This window comes from Giraffa tippelskirchi, chromosome 1 (genome assembly GCF_054371585.1).
Source record: "Giraffa tippelskirchi isolate mGirTip1 chromosome 1, T2T-mGirTip1v1.2.pri, whole genome shotgun sequence".
NCBI lineage: Eukaryota > Metazoa > Chordata > Mammalia > Artiodactyla > Giraffidae > Giraffa > Giraffa tippelskirchi.
Window position 1 is genome coordinate 3,110,062 of NC_137275.1, and position 13,755 is coordinate 3,123,816.

At 59.6% G+C, this 13,755-nt stretch overlaps 1 protein-coding gene across 2 annotated transcripts in view; it reads left to right on the forward strand.

Moving 5' to 3' along the window:
* The window catches only part of ACOX3 (acyl-CoA oxidase 3, pristanoyl), a 49,854-nt gene extending 36,611 nt beyond the window's left edge, over nt 1-13,243 (forward strand). The window contains exons 14-18 of one of the 2 annotated variants that reach the window (XM_081580677.1): nt 339-454; nt 5,572-5,746; nt 7,224-7,291; nt 9,963-10,049; nt 12,577-13,243. In XM_081580677.1, coding sequence (XP_081436803.1) covers nt 339-454; nt 5,572-5,746; nt 7,224-7,291; nt 9,963-10,049; nt 12,577-12,696 — 566 coding nt within the window. In that variant the 3' untranslated portion in view covers nt 12,697-13,243. The remainder of the gene's footprint in view (nt 1-338; nt 455-5,571; nt 5,747-7,223; nt 7,292-9,962; nt 10,050-12,576) is intronic. The other variant, XR_014079723.1, reaches the window with a different exon arrangement.
* Nucleotides 13,244-13,755: the final 512 nt, after the last annotated feature.

Below are 13,755 nucleotides of genomic sequence, written 5' to 3' on the forward strand. Positions count from 1 at the left end.
TCCAGGAGACAGTGGGGGGGTGGAGGAGCCATGGGGTCACAAAGAATCGGACACAACTTAGCGGCTGAACAGCAACAACCCCAGAAGTGGTTCCATGACCTTGTGGATTCTCTGGTTGCTAGAACCGTGTAGAACTAGGGCCGGCCTCACAGCAGAGCCAGGAAACGCCCTCCCCCTTTGCCTGTCTCAGCCTGACCAGCACCAAGGGATGGGAGTCGGGTGGGCAGCCCTCATCCCCGGGGTGCAGGCTCCAAGTCTGTGAACCGGACCCGTCTCACTCACTCAGCGTGAGGGTTGAGGCCCTGCACTCACACGTCTCTCCGTTCCTCACTTTGCAGTCCCGCTGGCGGCATACGAGTGGCTGGTCTGCTACCTGCTCAGTGAGAGTTACCAGAGGCTCAATCAAGAGAAACGCTCAGGGAAGAGCAACTTCGAAGCCAGAAACAATTGTCAGGTACGTGTTTGTTTCAGAACTTGCTTTTTCGTGAGTTGCTCCTGATTCCCGCACCACTGTGTCCTCTCTGGCTCTCTGCTGCCAGGACCAGCGATCCACCCGAGCCAGCCGAGCCCTGAGCCCAGCCCTTTCCCCTACACTGCGCGGCTAGTGTCCAGACTTGGACAGCTCAGAGTCCGTCTCTGCCTGAAGTATTCGTAACTTAGGCTTTCCTGGTGGCTCAGTTGGTAAAGAATCCGCCTGCAAGGCAGGAGACCCAGGTTCGATTCCTGGGTGGAGAAGATCCCCTGGAGAAGGGAATGGCTAACCCACTCCAGTATTCTGACCTGGAGAATCTCCATGGACGGAGGGGCCTGGTGGGCTACAGTGCATGGGGACATAAAGACTCGGACACGACTGAGTGACTGACACTTATTCATAACTTGTTAAAACGCAAATATACTTGGAAATCAGAGCGCACCTGAAATTGATACCTGGGTCGGAATGTCTCCCGAAGCTGGAGATTTAATGGGGGTGAGGATTCGTGAGAGAGGGACCCGTGCAAAGAGAAGGGAGCAGGCCTCCCTGGCCTGCAGTGTTCAGCTGCCGGCCTCTCTCCAGAGCTCTTGATGATCACGGAGCGGCAGAAACACTGGTTATGGAGCAGCTTGTGCTGTGCGGGCTAGGACTGCTCCTGAGAGCTTCTGTTCTGTGCCCCCCACCACGGCCCCAGCACGGGCACCTGGCAGGACCAGTCATGGGCGCTGGCCCAGGTCTGTTAATACTGTGCTTGGCTCTCTGATGGCAAGGAAGGCTGTCCGGGAGAAGTCAATGGTGGGCACAGAGAGTGAGGACTCGGGAGGGAAGCAAGGGCGCAGGAGCTGGAACGAGGCTCTCACCCCTATGGATGGTGAAGCTGCGTGATTTGGGGGGGGCTGCCTGTGCATTGCAGGGGGCCCAGCAGCTCCCAGGCCTCTGCTCACTAAGATGCCGACAGCACCCCTGTGTTGTGACAACCCCAGACTATCTCCTGATAGTGCCAGGCACCCCGGAGGTGCGGGCAAAGTGGGCCTGGTGAAGAACCCCCAAGTCAGTGGGGCCTCCGGTCTGGAATGGGGAGCTGCCAGGGAGCAGGTCTACTCTCTGTGGCTCTGGGAATCTGAGTCCTGCTGCGTCTCCATTCAGACACTTCTGCATGCCCGTGGCCTGGTGTGGCTGCCTTCCTGGGTCCCTGTGACCCTCCAGACCCTCCATATGCTGCGTTCCTGGGTCCCTGTGACCATCCAGACCCTCCACACACTGCCTTCCTGGGTCCCTGTGACCGTCCAGGCCCTCCACACACCCCTTCCTGGGTCCCTGTGACCCTCCAGGCCCTCCACGCACCCCTTCCTGGGTCCCTGTGACCCTCCAGGCCCTCCACGCACCCCCTTCCTGGGTCCTTGTGACCCTCCAGGCCCTCCACGCACCCCTTCCTGGGTCCCTGTGACCCTCCAGGCCCTCCACGCACCCCTTCCTGGGTCTGTGTGACCCTCCAGGCCCTCCGCACACCCCTTCCTGGGTCCCTGTGACCCTCCAGGCCCTCCACGCACCCCCTTCCTGGGTCTGTGTGACCCTCCAGGCCCTCCACACACCCCTTCCTGGGTCCCTGTGACCCTCCAGGCCCTCCACACACCCCTTCCTGGGTCCCTGTGACCCTCCAGGCCCTCCACGCACCCCTTCCTGGGTCCCTGTGACCCTCCACGCTCCGCCTTTCTGGGTCCATGTGACCCTCCAGGCCCTCCAGGCGCCGCTTTCCTGGGTCCCTGTGACCCTCCAGGCCCTCCACGCACCCCTTCCTGGGTCCGTGTGACCCTCCAGGCCCTCCACACACCCCTTCCTGGGTCCCTGTGACCCTCCAGGCCCTCCACGCACCCCTTCCTGGGTCCCTGTGACCCTCCAGGCCCTCCACGCACCCCCTTCCTGGGTCTGTGTGACCCTCCAGGCCCTCCGCACACCCCTTCCTGGGTCCCTGTGACCCTCCAGGCCCTTCACGCACCCCCTTCCTGGGTCCGTGTGACCCTCCAGGCCCTCCACACACCCCTTCCTGGGTCCCTGTGACCCTCCAGGCCCTCCACACACCCCTTCCTGGGTCCCTGTGACCCTCCAGGCCCTCCACACACCCCTTCCTGAGTCCCTGTGACCCTCCAGGCCCTCCACGCACCCCTTCCTGGGTCCCTGTGACCCTCCACGCTCCGCCTTTCTGGGTCCATGTGACCCTCCAGGCCCTCCAGGCGCCGCTTTCCTGGGTCCCTGTGACTCTCCAGGCCCTCCACACACCCCTTCCTGGGTCCGTGTGACCCTCCAGGCCCTCCACACACCCCTTCCTGGGTCCCTGTGACCCTCCAGGCCCTCCACGCACCCCTTCCTGGGTCCCTGTGACCCTCCAGGCCCTCCACGCGCCCCTTCCTGGGTCCGTGTGACCCTCCAGGCCCTCCACGTGCCCCTTCCTGGGCCCCTGTGACCCTCCAGGCCCTCCACGTGCCCCCTTCCTGGGTCCCCGTGACCCTCCAGGCCCTCCACGCACCCCTTCCTGGGTCCCTGTGACCCTCCAGGCCCTCCACACACCCCCTTCCTGGGTCCGTGTGACTCTCCAGGCCCTCCAGGCGCTGCCTTCCTGGGTCCCTGTGACCTTCCGGGCCCTGCACGCGCTGCCCATGCACCACGTTCTCCACGGCTGTTCACTGAGAGTCTCAGACAGCGGCTGCGGCCCGATGAGAAGCCGGGAGAGCCGTCCAGCCTGCGCTTGGGGGCATCTCGGGGTCAGCTGTGGACACGGTCTATACCTGAGCCTGCGGCCACCCTGGGCGCCCTGGGCAAGGAGGTCGTGGAGGGCAGACCCACAGGGCCCATGTCCCCAGGCTGATGGCCTCCTCTGAACTTCTCCCAGAAGGAGACACAGCAGCCTGTGCGTGTCCGATTCCGGGGACTGAGACCGAGGAGAGGAGCTCGTGGGACGCCGTTCAGGCGCTGCACACGTGAGGTTCCGTCTGCCGCTCCTCACGGCAGCGCCTGCGGGCTGGTCCCTCCTGCTGCCTCTTCACAAACCAAGAAGCTCGGGCCCGGGATGGGAGCCACTTGCCCGGGTGCACACGCTCGTAAAAGCCGAGTGGATTTGGAAGCTGGCCCCTCGACTCCGAGGGCCGGGCCCTGAGCAGGCCCACTGGGGACTCAGAGCTCAGCGGGACTCGGGGTGCGTTTTTAGGGTGGCCGTGTCAGAGGTGGGGCCGCCTTTCCAGGCCCGCACCAGCCAACAGCGTGGTCGAAACTGACCCGTGTGCTGCTGTCACGGAAAGATAGGATGAACACAGTGTGACTGACTCTAGAAAATCCACGTGGTTGAGAAGGAGCGGGTAGAGGAGGGCAGAGTGTGGACGCGGTCCTGGGCTGGGACTCGCAGGGAGAATCTCCCCAAGTGGAGAGGAGCCCATGGCGCGTGAGCACGTCGGGGGTGGCACCCGCTCGCGGGGTGGTTGAGGGCGCCCACGGGGGCCGGCCTACCTGCACTCGAGCGTGTCTCCACCAGTCGCCGATGGCGTGACCTTGTTTCACCCTCGGGGTCCAGGGCGGATCGAGGTGATGCCCTGGGGGGCTCTTAGCTTAGTGCCTGGCCCGGGTCGGGGGGCGCTCCCCGCCCGCCTCCACTGTCAGCTTCGTCAGCTTCCCTCCCGTGAGCACCCTTCCCTCTTCGTGTCTCTCTCCCTCCAGAGTCAAGGGTGCCCACGACACGGTGAGCACGAGAGGGCCGCTGCTCTGAAGGCCCGGCTGGCCCTGCAGGCAGGACACGGGGACGCAGGCCGTGTGACCTGGTGGCATCAGAGGCTCAGTGGGGTCTTCGGATCAGACCAGCAGACTGGCCTGGGGAACATCCTCCCCTGAATTCCCTCCCAAGGGTGCCTGGTTCTCAGGCAGACCCTGGGAGAGCCTTGGCCTCGAAAGTGAGGACCCAGTGCTTGCCCTGAAAGTCAAGAGGAGGGCTTGAGCTCAGAATCCTGCCCCCTTGGCGACCACGACCCCCTGCCTCCCCGGCGTGTATTCTGAACCCCGCTCTGTGGATTCTGGATGACATGTGTGTGCATGCTTAGTCGCTTCAGTCGTGTCTGACTCTTTGCGACCCCGTGGACTGTAGCCCGCCAGGCTCCTCTGTCCATGGGGTTCTCCAGGCAAGAAGACTGGAGTGGTAGCCATTCCCCTCTCCAGGGGATCTTCCCGACCCCAGGATTGAACCCAGGTCTCCTGCATTGCAAGTGGACTCTTGACTGTCTGAGCCACCAAGGAATTCTGGGGCAAAGTCATGCAGGCATTGAGTAGGGGTCTCTTCCCTCCCCCATCCCGGGTCACCTCCTTGCTGGATTATTTAATTTCAAAAGCAGCACATGCTCATTATAACAAATGAGGAATGCATGTGTAATTGTTCTAATTAAAAAAAAACAAAACCCAGTATACTGATAAAGTAGAGATGGGGAAAGAAAAGCTGACAAGCAAAGCTAATGATGAGCAGCAGATGTGTTGGCTATTGGTTAAAAGAGAAAAAGTTGGGGCCAGAAGACCCGTGGTGACTTCCTGCTTCCACAAGCTGAGCCAGCATCAGGACTCACACGCGAGTGCAACCCGGCTGGCCCCTCGTGGAGCCCTTCCCTTAGTTAGGGACGTGATGGGAGTGGGAGAGAAGGGCTGTCTCCTTGAGAAACTTGGGGGGCAGGGGTGTGGCCAGGCCCCGGGAGGGGCTGATGTCACTTTCAGGGGAGTCCAGGGAGCGTGTGGGAAACCTCTGTGGTTCCTGGTGCAAGAGAACCGACCCTGTGCCCTCGGGGAGCCCACCTCCCAGGGGACGCCCCAGTCCCTCATGCCAGGACGACCCGGGCGAGCCCATGGCGCCTGTGTGTCAGCCGTGGGGTCACGCAGGCCCCAGACAGCGCTGAGCTGAGCGCGGTCGCTGGGCCCGAGGTCCAGAGCAGCTGCTGCCACCGCGCTTGTGTTCCTGCCGGCCTTTCCCCAGAGGCGCTGCCCAGCCCCGGCTGGCTGTGCCCTCTCCCCGGGTGCTGCCATCACACAGGCCCCGGCGTGCCCTTCCCGAACGCGTGCGCCGTGCCCTGTTGCAGGTGTACCACTGCCGCCCCTTGGCTCTGGCGTTCCTGGAGCTCACGGTCGTGCGCAGGTTCCACGAGCACACGCACCAGCCCCGTGTGCCGCCCCCGCTGCGGGCTGTGCTCCGGCGGCTCAGCGCCCTCTACGCCCTGTGGTCCCTGAGCCAGCACACCGCCCTGCTCTACCGAGGTGAGACCCCGCCCCGGAGCCGCGTAGGGCGCTCCTTCTGGGCGGCTTACTGAGCACTTGTCAGAGGGAACAGATGAGCCCAGAGGCCATGGAGGGGAAACTGCCAGGGGCACAGCAGCGCCAGGGTGGTGCCCATAGGGCTGAGCCGTGGCGGGCAACCTGGGAAGGCTTCCCGGAGGAGGTGATGAAAGGGCTGATTCCTGGAAGATGGGTGGAAATGGGATAAACCTGAGTTTTTTCAAACTTTGTTGTCATTATTCTTCTCAGAAGCCTTTTTCAGACGTGCCCAAATCATCCCCATGATGTGTTAACATTAGTGCTGGTCTGTGTACCTGCTCACGCCCCGGGCGTATCTCTGTGCTGTCTGAGGAGTACGCTTTTCTCTCCGCTTGCAGAGAACCCAGATTTTCCTCCTTGGGCCCGGTGTTGCCCCCCCACCCCCTTTTTTTAAGTCGCTCAGTCATGTCTCTTTGCGATCCCATGGACTTTACAGTCCATGGAATTCTCCAGGCCAGAATACTGGAGTGGGTAGCCATTTCCTTCTCCAGGGGATCTTCCCAACCCAGGGATGGAGCCCAGGTCTCCCACATTGCAGGTGGATTCTTTACCAGTTGAGGTATACGAGGGCTCCCTGGTGGGAGCGGTGGGGCACGGGGGCAGGAGCGCACCCTCTTTGAGTGGGTGCTGTTCTCTATGGCAAAGATCAGACAGCAGCAGCCGGTTCTGCAGCAGACTTGGGGCTCCCTCCTTGGGCCTGTGAGGCGGCACAACACAGCCCACTTGGGTGTGGGGGGTGAGGCTGAGGAGGCAGGTCTCTAGCCCGTCCCCTGATGGCTGCAGATGCCCCTGCGTGCCCCCAGATGCTGCTCTGAGCCTGCAGCCCCCGCCAGCCATTCCCAGCCTCCTATCACCACCCGTGCTGTGCTCTGCTTGGGGTCTTGTCCACTCCCGTGGACCCCAGCCTGCCGGCCCTGCCTCCTCCCCCCGCCCCAGCCCCCTGTGGCCACCCTTCCTGGGCTTCAGCATCCCCAACTCCCGGCCGTGCCCCACCCCCCCGACCAGCACCTGCTCAGTGAACCGGCAGGGAGGAGGACACAGACCCCGGGCCCGGCCTCCCCTTTCTGTAAAGGGGTTGCAGCGGGACCTGGGCAGCAGGAGTGACGTCTTCACGCAGAATGGGCTGTTTCACGATGTGTGTGCTATTTGTGGGTAACTTGGGGGTTTGGGCTTCCCTGGTGACTCAGATGGTAAAGAATGTGCCTGCAGTGCCGGAGACTCGGGTTCGATCCCTGGGTCGGGAAGATCCCCTGGAGATGGGAATGGTAGCCCACTCTAGTGTTCTTGGCTGGAGAATCCAGGGACAGAGGAGCCTGGTGGGCTACAATCCATGGGGACCCAAAGAGTTGGGCACGACTGAGTGACTGATCCTTGGGGGCGAGGGCGCCAGACCCCAGAGTAACCAGCACTGTGCTTCCAGGTGGCTACTTCTCCGGTGAGCGTGCAGGTGAAGTGATGGAGAGCGCCATTGTGGCCCTGTGTGCAGAGGTGAGTTGGCGATGCCTTATGTCCGTATGTGACCTACATGTGATCATACGTGTGTTAATATCCAGTGACCTTAGCCTCCCGCTCATTCGCGTGTGAGCCACCATTCACTTCAGTTGCTCAGTCGTGCCCGACTCTTTGTGATCCCACGGACTGCAGTGCACCTGGCCTCCCTGTCCATCACCAACTCCCGGAGTTTACTCAGACTCATGTCCATTGAGCCAAAGCAGTGCCACCATTAGCACACCCAGGAAAACTACAGAGAACGTGCTTATGTCAGAAAAGTCAGGAAGCAGCACTTTCAGGGACTTGTACACATCCAGCTCCTTCTAATGCTTACTACAGCAACATGGACCATTCTTTCAGGCATTTCAAGTTAGCCTCCAATTTAAATTCATTTCATGGTATTTTCTTTTCTTTTTATTGCATCCTTCTACCTTCGTCGGGCTTCCCTGGTGGCTCAGAGAGTAAAATGCCTGCAATGCGGGAGACTCCGGTTCGATCCCTGGGTCGGGAAGATCCCCTGGAGAAGGAAATGGCAACCCACTCCAGTACTCTTGCCTGGAGAATCCCATGGACAGAGAAGCCTGGTGGGCTACAGTCCCTGGGATCGCAAAGAGATGGACACGACTGAGCGACTTCACTTTCACTTTCTGCCTTCGTCACCCAGAGGAGGCACGTGGCTTCAGCCCCACGTCGTGTCCTGGTGGCGCTCTGTCCACTGGAGCCTGGTACAGGGACGGACACATTCTGGGGCTGTGCAGTCCCGTGCGGTCAGCCCCAGCCACCTGGGGCTGCTGGTGGTAGAACCACGGCGGGCGTGACTGAGGATTTTGGATTATCTTTAGTTTTAATTCAACCGTCACGTGTGTCCTGGCTGCCGTATTAAGCAGTGCAGTTGGAGGCACTTCTCTGCTTTGGATGATCAGACATGAACCAAAGCCCCCCAGCACTCTGTCCATGGTATGTCTGTGGTATACACAGCACATGTATGTACACAAGTGTCTCAGTTGACGGGTTAGAGGCCGCTGGGTTCCTCCGCATGCTCTTGAGCTGAGGCAGCTCCGGGTGATGTCCTTGTTGGCATCAAGCCTCTCTCTCCCCAGGTTCCTTTCTAAGTGCCTCTCTCTCCCCATGTGGGTTCAGGGTAAGGGTGTCTCTGGGGTCATTCCGTCTGCTCGGGCCACACTGACTTAAACACCAGGGGGGTTTTCCCTCTTGTGTTTTGTAGAGGTGAGTTGCCTTTATAAAAAATCACAGCAGTCATTTCCCTTGCTCTGCAACATGACACTTAGACCGTGGAGCTGGCGGCGGGAGTGGGGTGGAGGGGCAGTAACTGGGCCCAAGCTGCTTGGCAGATCTGAGTCCTGGTGCTGCCTCAGGGGGTGGGGGCCAGGGTCAGCCGGTGGGGTGGGTGCCGGCTCCTTCCCCGCTCCAGCCCGTCCCTGGAGCAGCATCGTCTGTCGGGGTGTCCTTGCTGAGTCACGCTCACCTCTGCTGAGACAGTGACCCCACGGCCCACAAAGATGGGCTCTTTCCCGTGGGCCCCCTGCATGAGGCTGGCCGACCCCCGGTCTAAGGCAGGACCTTGCTCTGCTGTTGCTTCCCCCCTGAAGCGGGGCAGGCTCGTCCCCCCCGACCCCCTGGGACCGCGGCGCCGAGGGCGTGTGGAACTGTGGAGCAGCGCCTGAACCACCAAGCTGGGCTCCTCTCCTCTTGTGACTCTTTGCCCAGCGATTGCTTTAATCCGTGTCGTTCCAGTCGCCCTGGCTCCAGCATTCAGTTCAGCCCCGGGGCCAGATAGCTCAGTTGGTGGAGCATCAGACTTTTAGTCTGAGGGTCCAGGGTTCAAGTCCCCGTTCAGGCGTCCTGTCCTCTGTTTTATCTTTGGCTTCCCCGGTGGCTCAGATGGTAAAGAATCTGCCTGCGATGCAGGAGACCCCAGTTCGATCCCTGGGTCAGGAGGATCCCTTGGAGAGAGGAATGGCTACCCACTGCAGAGTTCTTGTCTGGAGAGTTCCATGGGCAGGGGAGCCTGGCGTGCTGTTAGTCCACGGGGTCACAAAGAGTCGGACACAGCTGGGTGACTAAGCACGCACACTGCGTATGGCATTTCACAATTTTTTAAGTAAAAAATGTTTTTTTGCATTTCAAGAAAATTCTTAGGAGTCTACTCATATAAATTCCACTTGTCATATTGTAGAATAATTTGTGTAACGGGATGGGAGAGTAATAAAACGACCGTGAACCAAAGCACTTTGGGGTGATGGCTTTTCCAGGAGCTTATAAATGCTTTTTCTCTTACATTTTTTATTCTGGACATATTTTCCTTTGTTGGAACAGTAATTGCCCCGATCAGTCAGGGTTCAGAGACAAACCTCTGAAGACAGTTGCCAGTTAGTGAGCCACAGAATCATCAGTTTTACGAGCAGTCCCTACCTAGTTGGAAAAAAAAGAAAACGTTGGAAGTCTTGAGTGGATAGCAACATGGTGAAAATATTCAGACGCACACTCACGGAACCTGTAACCCAGGCCAATGAAAAGATGATGCCTGAGGAATGGAGCCTCGCGCCTGCTGGGGTTACCATTGCTCGTGGGTTGCAGGCTGTGTTACTTGGTGGTTGCCATGGAGATGCCGGGCGTTGCCAAGTGTACGGACTTTGTTTTCTAACAGCTGAAAGATGATGCTGTTGCCCTGGTGGACGTCATCGCCCCTCCGGACTTCATCCTGGACTCACCGATTGGCAGAGCTGACGGCGAGGTATGAAGCGTGGCCTCCTCCCTTGGGCGGCGGGAGGTGCTCCAGGCCCCAGGGCAGTCGTGGCAGAGCTGAGATGGTGACGGGGTTCAGGGCGGGGTGGGGGGTCCTCCAGCGTCACGTGGGTGGCAGGGATGGAGCGGCTGGAAGTTGGGGTGGTCGTGGGTGGGTCAGCCGCCCCCCAGCCTGCCCTTCCCTGAGAAACAGAGTGGTCCCGCCACTCTCTTAGGCCGCGACGCCAAGGTCAGCGTGGGCCTGTGTGAAGCTGTGGTCTCTGCACACTCTCCTGAGGGCCCGCCCCACTCCTGGGTCTTCTGACCCTCTCTTGGGGGTCCTGACCACCTCGCCCCTCTACCTGGGCTTCCGGAGCAGCCCCCAGGTGGCTGCCCAAGCTCCTCTCTTGCCCCCACCCCTCCCCATGCTCCAGAACGATTGCTTCTAAAGCTGCCCCGAAGTCCCCCACACCAAAGCGGTACCAGCTCCCTCCCCGCCACTGCCCGCCCCGGGGCTGACCTCTGCCTGGTTCCCCAGGGTCACGGCACTCCTCCTCCCGCCCTCCAGACGCCAGTCTCCCTGTCCTTCTGTTCCCCTGTTGTCCTGGGCTCACTCCCACCCCAGGGCCTCTGCACCTGTGTTCCCGCTACTTGGGAGCACTTCTGTTCATTCTAAGTGGAATGCCGTGCTCCTAAGAGGGCCTCTCCAGCTTCTAGGTGAAGCATTCCCCCGCTTCCCCCCGCAGGTGAGTCACCCACTTTGTCCTGTGGTGTGGCCCTTGCAGCGCTCCTTCCTGAGCCCACAGGCAGCCCTGTGTGACCTCCAGCACGTGGAGAGGCCTGTGCTGGACGATGCCCACGGTTCTGGTCAGTGCTCCCCCACTCTGCACTGCCTGTGGGTGGTTGTCCCTGTGTTTCTCCATGGAGACGTGGCATTTCAGTGTTAAAGTCACGTGGTGAGGGTCCATGGCTATCATGTTGTTTCTCCTGAGGCTTATCTTGCTGACCCAGGAGACTGAACGTAGGGGGACAGGCGCCTTCTCTCTGTCCCCAGGGGACATTCCAAGGGGACACTGCTGTCGGTCCAGGGGGCAGGTGCCTGGACCTCTGCCCAGCCCAAGCCATACCCAGGGTTGGGATGGAAGAGCAGGCGCTGGGGTGGGCAGGTCAGAAGAGTCCCCCGTCTAGTCAGGAAGGCGGGGACCACATGTCTGGGGAGGGCCTGCGGTGCTCTGGCTGTAGAGCTGGGCTGTGCGTCCTCCCTTGAGGCTTCCGCTTTGCCAGGGAGAGACACAGCCTCCAGGGGGACCAGGCAGGTGGCCTGAGTTGGCCCAGCTGGGAGGCGGCAGAGATGGACTGTTTGGAGGGAAGGCAGGAGAGTATGAACCTTCGTCCCTGATGTGGCCGGGGCCCAGCGGGAGCATGAGGAGGACATGCTGACTGGCCCACAGGCAGGGAGCTGGCCTCTGGGATGCGGGCTCCCGGCAGCGCTAGCCCCATACGGGTGGCCAGGCGCCTCTGCAGGCAGCAGCCCTGACTCACAGGCGGGCGGGCGACTGCAGAGTAGAGAAGGCTATGCCATCCTGCCCTGGCCTGAGGTGGGGCCCTGGACAGCCCACTGAGACCAGAGCAGCCCCGGGCCTCGCCCGGCAGAAGGGTTTACACTGCGCGTGTCTCTCCCAGTGTCACGGGCTGAGGTCTGCACCGGGTGCTCCGAGGTAGGAAATCCACTTTAGATGGACAAACACAGCTGTCGGAGGCCAAGGCCATGGGAAGCGCCACATCCAGGTTGTGCGGTATCACCTTGGATTTATGACCCGTGGGGAGAGAGCCTTGTCTGTGTCTCTCTGGGAACCAGGAATAGCAGTACGCGGGCGGAACTGCTGAGCGTGTTTAGCAGGTGCAGAGAGAGGGTAGCTTCCTGAACGTAACATTTGTCAACGTCAGCCAGATGTAAGACTGGCCCCTTTCCTGCCTCCACGGACCTCGGCCTGGATGCTGGCTGTGCTGGGAGCAGGGACGGGTCAGGCAGCTGCCTGCACGCTCACGACCTTCCTCTAGGATGACTAGCGAGAGCAGTCCAGCCTGGGGGCCCAGAGGCGATGGCTGACTGGCCTAGGGGGCTCAATCTGGCAGGGTGGGCAGAGAGGGGACCGGGCCTGCCCAGGCCTGGGGACCCAGAGGACCAGCCATCAGCCTGCTGCTTGGCTGTGCCACCACCTGCCAGCCGCGTGGCTGTGAAAGGACAGATTTCAGAGCAAATGATCAATGTCGACTTGCAGAATCCACCTTCCATGAGATTTTCCAAAGAGAAGGCCAAGCAGGATGTTTTCATCATAAGTGTACATTAGGGACCTTGATAGTTGTATTTTCCCAATTTTTCTCTACTGACAAAGAAAGGGCTTATGCAAATTGAATTTAAATCGTCTTAAAATGCTTCCAGGAAGTGACGGAGCTTCCTGTGTTTTGCACAGTTGCACTGGCACGCTCAGTCTTTCTTATTCCATCTGTATGTGTCGCGTGTGTATTTTTTACAGCTCTATAAAAACCTCTGGACTGCCGTCCTTCAGGGGAACAAGGTGCTGGAGAGGGCATCATGGTGGCCAGAATTTGCGGTCAACAAGCCCGTCATAGGAAGTTTGAAATCAAAGCTGTAGTCGTACCAGCTAAATCTGGTGAAGCCATGAAGACCTGGACCTCAGGTTCACATCTGGAAGCCCAGTTCTACCTGGCTGCCTGTCCTGTTGAGTCCAGGGCTGGACCGGCTGATCCTGGCCTGGCCCCCGCCCCCCACCCCAAGTCCCACCAGGACAGGTAACGTCCAAAGGGTAGGACTGCTTTGGGTCATCCTGATTTACTGGGTGAAAAGAAAGTTTATACATAGGATCGTGTCTTCCTGAGAGACTGAACCCTTTTGGATAATTAGAGCTTTAGCACAATTCCATTTTCATATGCTGATTATGAAGCTGACTGCTTGTAATCTGGGATTTTTCTGGCCAGGTGATTTTTTGCCTTCATCTGAGATTTCTTCCAGGGCTTTGCTTCACTAAGCCCTGAGCGATACCAATCCAATTCTTTGTTCATCCTGGTTTGACTTTCTCATGTCATTAAATTATATCATAACTTTACTAATTTGCACCGTGGACCACCCGAATGGCATAGTTGAAGATTTTGAAGGCAAATAAAATCAGTTTTATTACTTGCTTCTGTGGAACTAGAAGTTTCCATCAAAGAAATGTTTCCAAAGGATAAAAAAATGCATAATGATTTGAAGATCTGGTCATCCTTACGTCCTGACCTCCCTGTTGTATGCACATTACGTCGTCACTTTGCTACTTGAACGAGGTTGTTTCTACAGGCAGTGGAGCTCCCAGGCTGCCTGGCCCCGTGGGGGGTTTGCCCCATGCTTCTGCACGCTGTCCACCCTCAGGCCTGAGCGCCCTGGGGACAGCGGGGATGGAGGAGGCTGGTGGCCACCTGCACCCATCATTCCTTCGTCCCAGGTCAGGATGATGGCCGGCGGGTGGGTTCGACTCTTGGCCCTGTCTCCGTCCCCCACCCTCCAGCCTCCGATCTCTCCAGGAGGTTCAGGACCTCTGTCATCAGCAGTCCCGTGCCCTCCCCACCCTGCCGTGGTGCCCACAAAGCACACTGGTACTGAACAAAGGTGGTGCTGATTTTCCAAAAGGGCCCAGAAAAACCTCTGAGCACGTGAA